Here is a 12,632-nt window from a genome sequence, read left to right as displayed (position 1 = left end):
CCCTCCAGGATGGATGGATGTCTTACCTCCTCGATGAAGAGCCAGGGGTGGCAGGGCCCCCCCAGGATGGAGGGCTTCTTGAGGCCATGCAGGAAGATGGCCTTGAGGGCAGGACACAGGGTTCCTCTGGCCAGGTCATTAACTGCCTCCGTCACAGAGTCATCACCTGCCAGCGAGTACTGGATACAAAGTGGACCAATCAGTAATTACCCATGGTGGAGCGAACCACTTCATTTTGCCAGAGGCCAGAGGTTTTCAACTGGTGGTCCGTGGACCACTGGTGGACCGTGAAGGTATTGCATGTGGTTCCTGGCCATGCATTTAGTATATTTTTTATCGACCACTAGTTGGGAAACGAACTAGTTCATTAAGTGACCTGGTGATGTATGATGACATCAATGTCAGTTACTGGGAAGTCGGAACTTCCACAGAAAGGGAGTTTGAATTTCAAGGGAAAGTGAACCGGATTGACTGGTTGAGTCTATTAGGAAATGTCAAATGTGCCCATATAATCATGCAATCGCATGTGTCTGCTATCTATGAGTTTAATATGGAATAGCTCCGGACGACTAGCAAATTACTGGCATGTTAAGGGCTTGATTTAATTCACCTCAAATTAACAAATTTGATATTAATTTTAATATCCCCTCACCCAACACAACAGTGGTCCCCAGGTTGATTCTTAGTCAGGGTGGTGGTCCCCAGGTTGATTAATCAGTTGAAAACCCCTGCATTAGGCCACAAACCCCCATTTGATACTTTGAGGGGCGCTAGCTAAATGTCTGTTTAGAGCACTTTTAATGAACAGTGGCATCCAAGTCTATGGACTTTTAATGTTTGTTTAAAGCACTTTAAACAAACAATACCAATACCAAGAGCACTCCTCACTGATCCCCCCCCCCCCCCCTTTTTACACTCTAGGACCCCAATCTACACAGTTAAATCCTCAGTGATAATTTAACTCAAAGTGTATACCGTAAATGGAACTAAATGGACACTGGAGATACAGACGTGTAAGCTTCCATTTGGTTCCAATCAATCATCAAATTCAATACCCAGGGCTTCATCTACACATGGGCCAAACTGCCTAGATCGAACGTTCCAATACTTTTCCCCCTCACTTCAACCCCCCCCCCCCCCCCCCCCCCAAAAAAAGAAGAAAATCACATACCTCTTTGCTCCTTTCATCGAGGATCTCCACAAACTTGGCTGGAAACCAACCTGTGGTCACACAAGAAGATTACACACATTTATAATGAGCCGTGTTAAATTGTCAGTGGTCCAAGTTGGTTCAGGGACCCTCCGGGTTCCTTGAGGGGGGTCCAAATGGACCCTTACAGATCAGTAACTCTGAGTGTACAAACTGGTCCGTTTGTACACTCTCAGAGTAATGGGCTCCCTGAAATAATAATAAAACAAATGTTGGAGGTATAGTGGCATGTGTGTGTTTGGTCATTGGGACGATTGTCACCTCTAAGGCCATTGAGCTCTCCCACCCAGCAGTGTTCATCCTTCTGTGAGATGAGCTGAAATAGAACAACACAAGAAAGATTTTGAGTTAAAGAAGGGTGTGTGTGTGTGTGTGTGTGTGTGTGTGTGTGTAAAGCAAAATTCCAATACCCAAAATCTCGGCCACTCACTCACTCACACTCGATCACTCCAGCATGGCAATGTTATGATGAAATCGATGATCTGCCGAAATATGTGACCATCTTGTGGACTTCACGTCAGGCCTGAAATGTCATCCTTTTAGGGGCAAGGCCACTTGGCCTTTAGTGTGGTCAACTTTTTGAGGGCACAAGGCCAAGTGCCAGGGCATGAAGGCCATCAATTAAAACAATTATTTTAAGTCCCCGGTCATAATTATTTTAGCTTAAAAGGTTAAAAAATGGAAGGAAAAACGGTAAAATGAACTGCTGTGGGCGGGGCACATGGGCACCGCGGCCACTGTGGCCGTCTGGGCATATCATTTTTCGAGGGGCACACGGCCAAAGAGAGGGGCTTCACGTACTTCACGTACCTGTAACTCAACTGTAACGATTTACATTCGGGCACTGACATTATGTGATTGTCTCACATATTTCAGCAGGTCACCGTAACACCACCAGGCTGGCTGGAGTGAGTGAGTGTGAGTGAGCGAGTGGCTGAGATTTTGGGTATTGGGCTTAAGACAACGCTAGTCCCTGTTGAATGAGCTGTGACTCACTGTGATGATGTCATTCTTCCTGAAGCCCAGCTCATCGTCGTCATGGCGTTCGAAGTCCAGCAGGGCCTTGGCCCGTCGCCGCCGGGTACGCGACACCACCAGGAAGTTCTCGTGGTCCCGCTGGTGGCTCTCCATGGAGTAGTCAGGAGTCAGCTGCTCCTGAGACACATTGATCATCAATAAAGACTGAATTATTAGTGGAATAATAATAATAGTATTATAATACATACAATTTATATAGCGCTTTTCTGGGGGCTTTTTAGCCTTCATTTATAGAGTAGGAGGAGACAGAGAGGAAATGAGGAGAGAGAGCCGGGGGAGTGACATACAGCAAAGTTTATCAGGAACGGGTCAGGCTGCATTAGGAGCCTACAGTAGGTGCCCGGACCCCACGATGCACTGTCAGGCTGCATTAGGAGCCTACAGTAGGTGCCGGACCCTACGATCCACTGTCAGGCTGCATTAGGAGCCTACAGTAGGTGCCCAGACCCCACGATGCACTGTCAGGCTGCATTAGGAGCCTACAGTAGGTGCCCGGACCACACGATGCACTGTCAGGCTGCATTAGGAGCCTACAGTAGGTGCCCGGACCACACGATGCACTGTCAGGCTGCATTAGGAGCCTACAGTAGGTGCCCGGACCACACGATGCACTGTCAGGCTGCATTAGGAGCCTACAGTAGGTGCCCGGACCCCACGATGCACTGTCAGGCTGCATTAGGAGCCTACAGTAGGTGCCCAGACCCCACAATGCACTGTCAGGCTGCATTAGGAGCCTACAGTAGGTGCCCAGACCCCACGATGCACTGTCAGGCTGCATTAGGAGCCTACAGTAGGTGCCCGGACCCCACGATGCACTGTCAGGCTGCATTAGGAGCCTACAGTAGGTGCATGGACCCCACGATGCACTGTCAGGCTGCATTAGGAGCCTACAGTAGGTGCATGGACCCTACGATGCACTGTCAGGCTGCATTAGGAGCCTACAGTAGGTGCCCGGACCCCACGATGCACTGTCAGGCTGCATTAGGAGCCTACAGTAGGTGCCCGGACCCCACGATGCACTGTCAGGCTGCATTAGGAGCCTACAGTAGGTGCCCGGACCCCACGATGCACTGTCAGGCTGCATTAGGAGCCTACATTAGGTGCCGGACCCCACGATGCACTGTCAGGCTGCATTAGGAGCCTACATTAGGTGCCGGACCCCACGATGCACTGTCAGGCTGCATTAGGAGCCTACAGTAGGTGCCGGACCCCACGATGCACTGTCAGGCTGCATTAGGAGCCTACAGTAGGTGCCGGACCCTACGATGCACTGTCAGGCTGCATTAGGAGCCTACAGTAGGTGCCGGACCCCACGATGCACTGTCAGGCTGCATTAGGAGCCTACAGTAGGTGCCCGGACCCTACGATGCACTGTCAGGCTGCATTAGGAGCCTACAGTAGGTGCCGGACCCCACGATGCACTGTCAGGCTGCATTAGGAGCCTACAGTAGGTGCCGGACCCCACGATGCACTGTCAGGCTGCATTAGGAGCCTACAGTACGTGCCGGACCATACGATGCACTGTCAGGCTGGATTAGGAGCCTACAGTAGGTGCCTGGACCCCACGATGCACTGTCAGGCTGCATTAGGAGCCTACAGTAGGTGCCTGGACCCCACGATGCACTGTCAGGCTGCATTAGGAGCCTACAGTAGGTGCCGGACCATACGATGCACTGTCAGGCTGCATTAGGAGCCTACAGTAGGTGCATGGACCCCACGATGCACTGTCAGGCTGCATTAGGAGCCTACAGTAGGTGCCCGGACCCCACGATGCACTGTCAGGCTGCATTAGGAGCCTACAGTAGGTGCCTGGACCCCACGATGCACTGTCAGGCTGCATTAGGAGCCTACAGTAGGTGCCCGGACCACACGATGCACTGTTAGGCTGCATTAGGAGCCTACAGTAGGTGCCCAGACCCTACGATGCACTGTCAGGCTGCATTAGGAGCCTACAGTAGGTGCCCGGACCACACGATGCACTGTCAGGCTGCATTAGGAGCCTACAGTAGGTGCCCGGACCCTACGATGCACTGTCAGGCTGCATTAGGAGCCTACAGTAGGTGCCCAGACCCCACGATGCACTGTCAGGCTGCATTAGGAGCCTACAGTAGGTGCCCGGAGCACACGATGCACTGTTAGGCTGCATTAGGAGCCTACAGTAGGTGCCCGGACCACACGATGCACTGTTAGGCTGCATTAGGAGCCTACAGTAGGTGCCCAGACCCTACGATGCACTGTCAGGCTGCATTAGGAGCCTACAGTAGGAGCCCGGACCGCTAGGCAGGCCTGAGTGACTACAGCGCTTTTCTGAGTACTCAAATTCACTTTAGAAAAGGGAAAATAAAAACAGCTTTATTTGGAAAAACTAATAAATGCAGCAGACTGTAGCTGAACGGCAAATGTTGCGAGAACATATTTAAGAAAACTATTTGGTAAATCATAACCCAAGTGACAGTGGGGTTAGGCATAAGGAAAGTATGATTTATGATTTATAGCATAGATTTATTTAGATTAAATAGAGCTAGCTGGCCAGTGAGCACTTCCACTGGGGCTAATTTGTAGAGTTTAATGGCTTACATACAGTAAGGCCATTCCCAACTGGTCCAGGGATTCAAACGGAGTTCTAGTCATAAACCCATGATGATACAGGGGGTTAACTAACTACACATACGTCAGAGTGGCTAAACTGCAGGATGGACGCACTCTAATGAATTCATACATATACAGTAACAAACGCTGAGGGAGGCTGTGGGGATCGACTGGGCCATTATATACGGCCGACTCCATTCCGCCTTGCACTCTGCCGCATTAGAATGACTCACTGATTGCTTCCAACTCCTAGGAGACGGAGCATAAACTCCAAGCCGTAAAAAATAATAAAAAGCCTGTTAGGCTGTTAGATGCAACAAGCTATCTGCTGGGCAGCTGAGTGATGGTGTGTGTGTGTGTGTGTGTATGTGTGTGTGTGTGTGTGTGTGTGTAGAGGCCGGTGGCAATACATGCCTCTGCTTTTGATAATGAGGACTCTTTTGAAAGCTTCCCCCAAAAAAACACTGATAGAATTTGCAGCCATCATTATCATCACAAAAGGCCCTTTCAGTGTATTTTATTTTATGTACACAGTATTTTATTATTTTTAACATAATTATTATAAAATAAAATATCTGCTGAAACCGATGTTTTGATATCGATTCGATACCGATATTGCATTTTAAGCCCAACATCGGCCGATACCGATGTGAAGACCTTGCCAATCCGTATGCTTTATCACTGCTTTTGGAAAATACATGCATTCTCAATTTTGTCTAATGTAGACTTTGATATGTTTGATAATACCACCAATCCAATCCCAATCCAATTTTATTTATAGAGCACGTTTAAAACAACAAAGTTGCTGTACAATTAGGCAAAGCAGTAATAAAACATAATACAATACAGTAATAAAAACATATACAATAGAATCAAACACTCAGGAGTACACATTATTCACGGTTTAAAAGCCAGGGAATAGAAATGAGTTTTACCACAATAAAAAACTGAAAATAAAAAATAATGCATAAACACCAATAAAATAAAAATGTGTAAAAAAAAAAACCACATTGTGATGTGATGCGTTCCATGCTTTTTGTTGTATAGTACAGTATATAGGGCTCCATTTAATCCCTATATACCTAAGAAAGGTGCGTGTGTGTGGTAGAAAGGTGCGTGTGCGTGGCATTGGACTCACAGTGTTGCAATGGCGCGGGTCGAGACAGTGGAAGTGCTCAGCGGTGCTGCTGATGGCCTCCCGGAGGGCGGCCACCAGCTCCGTCTGTTTGATGTTCTTGGACTTGAGGGCCTCTGCCTCGTCCTCGCCCCACAGCAGGGAGCTGAGGGTGGACTTCCTTCGCAGGGACTGTCTCCTGACCACCTGCGCACATGACACATGTATTCATTGAACACGTTTCAGAAATACATTTTCATTTATGGTTCTTTTAGGATTGTTTTTTTCTACCAGCCAGGGCAAATGCAAAACATTATGCACAATGGCAACCTGGAATATAGAATATATATGCCCTAAATACAGTCCTTGAACAAGAACACAAAGAAAAAATTGTATAATCTTCTAAACTGAGGAAATTGCACAAATGATGGCTTGACTTTTCAAGTTTAGGGATAAGGAGTATAGCATGGTGAAAATAGGGCCCAAATCTTTTCACCAGAAATGGGAAATCTTTAAGCTCACAAACGAGAATAGTTGGGGTTCCAAGAGCTTGACGTCCTGTCGACAACATCGACTGTACCTTGTTGAGGTTGGCGTTGATGGTCCCGTTGTTGCCGTTGCTGAGCTGCGCCTGCTCGTTGAGGATGTATGCCAGGTGCTTGTGGCGGTGAGCATCCAGCGTGTCCTGGGACAGCGCGCCCGCCAGCCTCATGGCCTCGCCCAGCACCGCAGGCCCGTCTCTCAGCTGGCCGGGCAGGTCCGACAGCGTGTTGAAGATGGACGCAGAGTTCTCTGAGGATACCAGCTCGTCCTCCTGAGTGGAGGCAGGGGAGGGGGGGTTACATTGAATAACATATACATGGCGATATGTTAAAGTATTTTTAGAAAGCTTTGCAGCCTAGCCTCTCTAGGGGAATTACTTTCGGCTCCTTAATTTACTCGTGTCGTGAGCGGTTCCAAACTGTTACTGTATTCTTGCAAAAACAACAATGAAATGTTAAATGCTGAGCAGTAAGGTCCCAACGTGAAAGAATGAGCAAAAAAGAGGTGCACAAAGAGGCAGAGGAAAAACAGAGGGACAGCGCTGTTACAAACTCAAATAGATAAAGTTCTCCTCAGAGCACAGGTCTCCATCAGGTCAGTTGTAGTGCACTTCAAGGGTTGTCGTTTTATTTCACAGTCAAAACTAAAATACTATTTCATAGAAATAGCAGATCTACAAGATTACAATTTACAACATGTCGTGGCGCGTTTCCACTATTTTGAAAAATGGAAAGAAAACATTAAATGTGTCAGTGATTTAGTACGGTGGCCGAGAGTCCGACTGAAAAGAAAATTCAGAATATTCTCCCCTCGCCTGATATCATTGAAGATGCACTAGGACGTGTGGACACGTCCAATGCATCCGTCGATTGGATTCCCTAGGACGTGTGGACACGTCGGATGGACGGAAACGGTTAATCGTAATTATTTGTGTGACAATTAATGGATAGTGGTGACAGCCCTAAGTGCGTGGCGGGCGGCGTTATTGAAAGCACACCTTGATCTTGAGCATGCCCAGAGTGACCTGGAAGAGTACCAGGGAGCCCTGGTAGAACAGCAGGTCCCAGATCCTCAGCAGCAGGCGGATGTCCACCACGCTGGCAAACGACGTCAGGAACCAGTGCAGCGTGATCAGGGACAGTTCTGTGGAAGCATATAGGAGAGAGAGACGTGAGCGGAATATTATAGCAAGCTGTGATCTGAAAAAGCCAGGCTGAGTAAATATCCTTTACCCTAATTTCACCTCAAGCTCATCTCTCCGTCTGTGGTCGGTCTGTATGCCAGTAATCATTCGCCCCTGCCTACACATCTAAAGGTTCTTACCAGTGGTATCCAATCATGTACCGGGGAGGTTGAGCATATGCAGGCTTTTAACTGCAGGCAAACACAGGTGATTATTACACCAATCCCCCATCAGTGTAATTTGATTGGATAATAATGGCCTCAACCAAGACAATGATCATCTAATATACACGTTAGGAGCCCCAGTGTGTGCTACAGAGCTACTGGTTGTGTGCCCTGCATGCAAAGATGAAGCCAATGTCAGCAAATGTCTACTTCCTTTAGGCTGGCCCCTTTTAAAGTCTAAACTCAATCATAAATGTATCACCTTCATAACCTGCCTAGAACTAAGATGGTCTTGCTCCCAAATACATAATACCATAATATGGTATTATGAGGCATAACTTCCGGTTATGATGTTGATGTCACGCGCAATCGCGCATACCCTGCATTGTGTGAGATGGAGCTTCCTTACTTCCTTCTGGCCACTCAACACCACCCTGGCCACTCAACACCACCCTGGCCCCTTACCGATGTCGTGTTCCTGCAGGAGACCGTCCAGGGCGGGCAGGTACTGCACGATGAGCTGGCGCAGGACCCTCTGGTCCGTCTGCACGCCCAGCAGGGTGGACGAGAAGTACGAGGGGGGCAGGAGGTCTTCAATCAGCGCGCACATCATCCACATCACATCCTCCTCCTCCAAGAAGAGCAGCAGGCATGACACCACCTGACACAGAGAGAGACAGAGATTGAAAACATGAATGACGACCGAAAAAGGACATCAAATGGAACACAACGACCTTTAAAAAGCCTACTAATCATTGTGTGTATCCCTGCACCGAGTGACCTTGGTACATAGAAATTTGATTGGAGATTCTGTCTTTCAATTGTACAGTGTACATACATTTTGTTTTGATTGTATTGTTCCACTTTTTGCTTTGGCAATGTAAACTTCAAATATTAATTCAAAAATTACAAAAACATTGTTGCTATATACTGCACATTGAAACAACAACCCCAAAAGGGGTTCCCGGTTTTAAAAGTATAGTTACGTATACTCGTATAGTGGTTCCCGGTGTACAGTAAATGCGTAAAATTTGTTTTTATACCCGAAACCCTATCATTCTATTGTGATAACACTGTCCAATGTGTTCCAGTTCCGTGTCTCCAGCCAAAACAAATATATGCATTTAAAAATATATATTTTTGGATCGCCTAGATACATAGAATGTACTGGGAAGCGTCATGTACCATGTTGTTCTCTGCACAACAGAATGACAGGATGCCGTTTGAGAAGGCTGTGACAAGGCCCGTTAAGATTTTGTGTGGTGGTCAGTAGGCATGTAACGATTCACTCAACGATACGATTTTTCACGATATTTTAAACAAAAGATATTTTCCAGAAAAAAAAAGTTTTTTTAATTTATCTTCCCCCCAGAGCTTTTTTCACATTTTCTATTTAACTACAGTGCAAAAGAAGCAGCATTACTTTTGACAGTGCAGAAACATAATTGCCTTCCTTGATGAGCATCAACGACCATCATCACCTGGGCACAGTCACACACAGCTCCCCTCTACAGTGCTCTACTACTGAAAGTGATTATCATTTCTCTCCAAAAGCACTTGAATATGATGGAATATGACTAAAACTCACATTTCACATCACACACACACACCATAATTCTGTTTTTTTCTTTTGAAAATATCAAAATATCAAATAGATTTTTTTTATTTCAATAAATCGATTCATATCGTCAGGATTAATAAGGATATATATCGATATACCGTTACATGCCTAGTGGTCAGTCCTCACCATGCCAGTACCCAGGCAGTAGCCATTAAGATGTGTGTGCGTGTGTGGTCAGTCCTCACCATGCCAGTCCCCTGGCAGTAGCCTATGTCTGGATAGAGCCACGCCAGGCCTCTGAGGACACGCCTCAACCTGGGCACGCCCACACTGGTCATGCTGCAGAAACACGCATTGGACGGCATCGTCCGCAGCAGGTCCTTCTCTATCTGAGGAGGGATACAGCGATAGAAAGAACAAACAGAAACATCAGGATGTTGACAACTGCAGGCACCAGCTAGGAAAGGGAGATACTGTAAGTGTTTCATATATACACAGAAAGACAGGAAGAAGAAGAAAGGAGAACTCCTAATAATCACTGGGGCCATCTACTAAAATCTGCTAAAACTACGAAAATGACACATGACAATGTAATGTCAAATGAGGTCAATACAGTTATATCCATAATAGGGTGCTACTTTCTGTGTCACAGAAATGTATCAAAGATCAAAGCAGCACACACTGCTTTGGTCAATAAAGAATTTAATTGTCATTTTAAAAACACAATAAAATTGCGTTCTTTTTTTTTAATTGTTATTACTATTTTACCGCTCTAGTATTATTGCGTGCCTAATGCCTATGCATTAATCTCAGCTCCTTCATATTGCAGATCTAATTTCCAGAGTGTTTCCAATGGCATTTTAATTAACTGTGGCTTAAAGAGATCTGTGCTTGTATTACTAATAAAAATATGTGCAGGCTAGCTCTTTATCTCGTACCTCTTTCCAGCAGACATTTTAGTTTCATTACTACCATCCATCTCTCCTTGAGGAGAATGGGATTGACTAGATATTATTTACTGGGCTGCAGCCCACATTTAACCGCTTGAACCCCAACATCCATGTTCTGGGGGCACATTACCCAAACATAGCTGATGTACAAAACAAAGCTTCTAGATCGGCTATTTTTGGTGCAGAAATGTGGTGTAGAGAGCTGTCCAAGTAGAGTGTTTTTACTAAGAATAGAGGGTTTAAGTGGTTAAACTACAGGATTGTGTTTGTGGAGGATTATGGAATTCATGTGGTTTATGTAGAGCCTCGCACACGTCTAGGGAGACCTGGCGAAGTTGGAGGTCTGGCAAATCAGCTCCTATCAGCATATTAAATACCACTAATTAATGGTAGGCCTCATGCAAATTCCATCCGACTCATAAGTTCATTATGTAGCTAATTTGCAATAGACCTCAAGAGTGAGTTTTCATTTCATATTCTGTTTAAGAGGATTTGGATAATTAGACATGTTTTCATCCATGGTACATTTAGCAAGAGCTATGCTATTGGGAAATCATGGTATATACACACCATAAAAGTCACAAGTCTGTATGAGATCAACCAAGTCTGAAGGAAAACATGGTTTATTCACACAATGTCATGAAGACGTTCTGCATTACCCACAATCCCAAGTGCAACAGCGACTTCTCAGACTGGTGAAGCTTGCCGTTAACACGGAATTGTTTACTGCAACCACGAATGTCAAAGTCAGCTTGTGAGTTTCTGCTACTGCTCTTTATATAAGCTGTGTGTGTGTGTGCAGGCGTGCGTGCGCGTGTGTGTGTGTGTGTGCGTGCGAGACCTGTTTGGCTGTCGTGGTGTCATCGTTGGAGCTGTTCTTGATGATCTCTCTGTAAGAGATCTCAGAGGTTCTTTTCTTCTGCAGAGCCCCAGACAGACGCATCCAAAGCTAGCAGGGACAACAATAAGACAGATGGATCAATAACTAGCAGGGACAACAATAAGACAGATGGATCAATAACTAGCAGGGACAACAATAAGACAGATGGATCAATAACTAGCAGGGACAACCATAAGACAGATGGATCAATAACTAGCAGGGACAACAATAAGACAGACGGATCAATAACTAGCAGGGACAACAATAAGACAGATGGATCAATAACTAGCAGGGACAACAATAAGACAGACGGATCAATAACTAGCAGGGACAACAATAAGACAGATGGATCAATAACTAGCAGGGACAACAATAAGACAGATGGATCAATAACTAGCAGGGACAACAATAAGACAGACGGATCAATAACTAGCAGGGACAACAATAAGACAGATGGATCAATAACTAGCAGGGACAACAATAAGACAGATGGATCAATAACTAGCAGGGACAACAATAAGACAGATGGATCAATAACTAGCAGGGACAACAATAAGACAGATGGATCAATAACTAGCAGGGACAACAATAAGACAGACGGATCAATAACTAGCAGGGACAACAATAAGACAGACGGATCAATAACTAGCAGGGACAACAATAAGACAGATGGATCAATAACTAGCAGGGACAACAATAAGACAGATGGATCAATAACTAGCAGGGACAACAATAAGACAGATGGATCAATAACTAGCAGGGACAACAATAAGACAGACGGATCAATAACTAGCAGGGACAACAATAAGACAGATGGATCAATAACTAGCAGGGACAACAATAAGACAGATGGATCAATAACTAGCAGGGACAACAATAAGACAGATGGATCAATAACTAGCAGGGACAACAATAAGACAGATGGATCAATAACTAGCAGGGACAACAATAAGACAGATGGATCAATAACTAGCAGGGACAACAATAAGGGGTCCAACCAAATGTAAAAGAAATGAGTCTGTGTTCTTTGTGGCAAAATACAAAAAGGGCCTTGCCCTACTAATCAGCTCGGTCCTGCTGTGTCTGAATCGGTGTTGATTTTGGCAGCAAATTTTGATTTTTGTTTAGTCATAGTCTTAAAATTAAAATGTAATTTGGCAGCCCTTGATGGCTTCGTAATGGCTGATTTTAGACTTGGTTGCATACTGAAAATAGCTGGTCGTGCAGCGACGCATTGTGAGCTTGTACATCTGCTATATTCAGCATGCAACCAAGCATAAGATGACTTGTCCATTTGTTGACAAAATTATCAGTAGGCTTATATGTAGTCTTAGTCATCATAGCTTAGTTCTTATTTAGTTTTTATTCAGTTTGTCAGTGAAAAAAGGTTGTCATAGACT

General features: G+C 45.5%; 1 protein-coding gene across 1 annotated transcript in view; it reads right to left on the bottom strand.

Annotated features, from left to right (window-relative positions):
- sgsm3 (small G protein signaling modulator 3) overlaps nt 1–12,632 on the bottom strand; it is a 32,905-nt gene that overhangs the window by 8,168 nt on the left and 12,105 nt on the right. Inside the window, exons 6-15 of the mRNA XM_079521023.1 lie at nt 11,194–11,301; nt 9,648–9,791; nt 8,307–8,502; nt 7,492–7,637; nt 6,532–6,765; nt 5,976–6,158; nt 2,207–2,365; nt 1,472–1,526; nt 1,172–1,221; nt 27–179 (exon numbers count right to left, since the gene is read on the bottom strand). Of these exons, the coding sequence (XP_079377149.1) occupies nt 27–179; nt 1,172–1,221; nt 1,472–1,526; nt 2,207–2,365; nt 5,976–6,158; nt 6,532–6,765; nt 7,492–7,637; nt 8,307–8,502; nt 9,648–9,791; nt 11,194–11,301 (1,428 nt within the window). The remainder of the gene's footprint in view (nt 1–26; nt 180–1,171; nt 1,222–1,471; nt 1,527–2,206; nt 2,366–5,975; nt 6,159–6,531; nt 6,766–7,491; nt 7,638–8,306; nt 8,503–9,647; nt 9,792–11,193; nt 11,302–12,632) is intronic.

The sequence above is a fragment of the Electrona antarctica genome, assembly GCF_951216825.1.
Source record: "Electrona antarctica genome assembly, chromosome: 14".
Taxonomy (NCBI): domain Eukaryota; kingdom Metazoa; phylum Chordata; class Actinopteri; order Myctophiformes; family Myctophidae; genus Electrona; species Electrona antarctica.
Note: the sequence above shows the minus strand (reverse complement) of the source record. Positions and strands in the feature narration are given on the sequence as shown.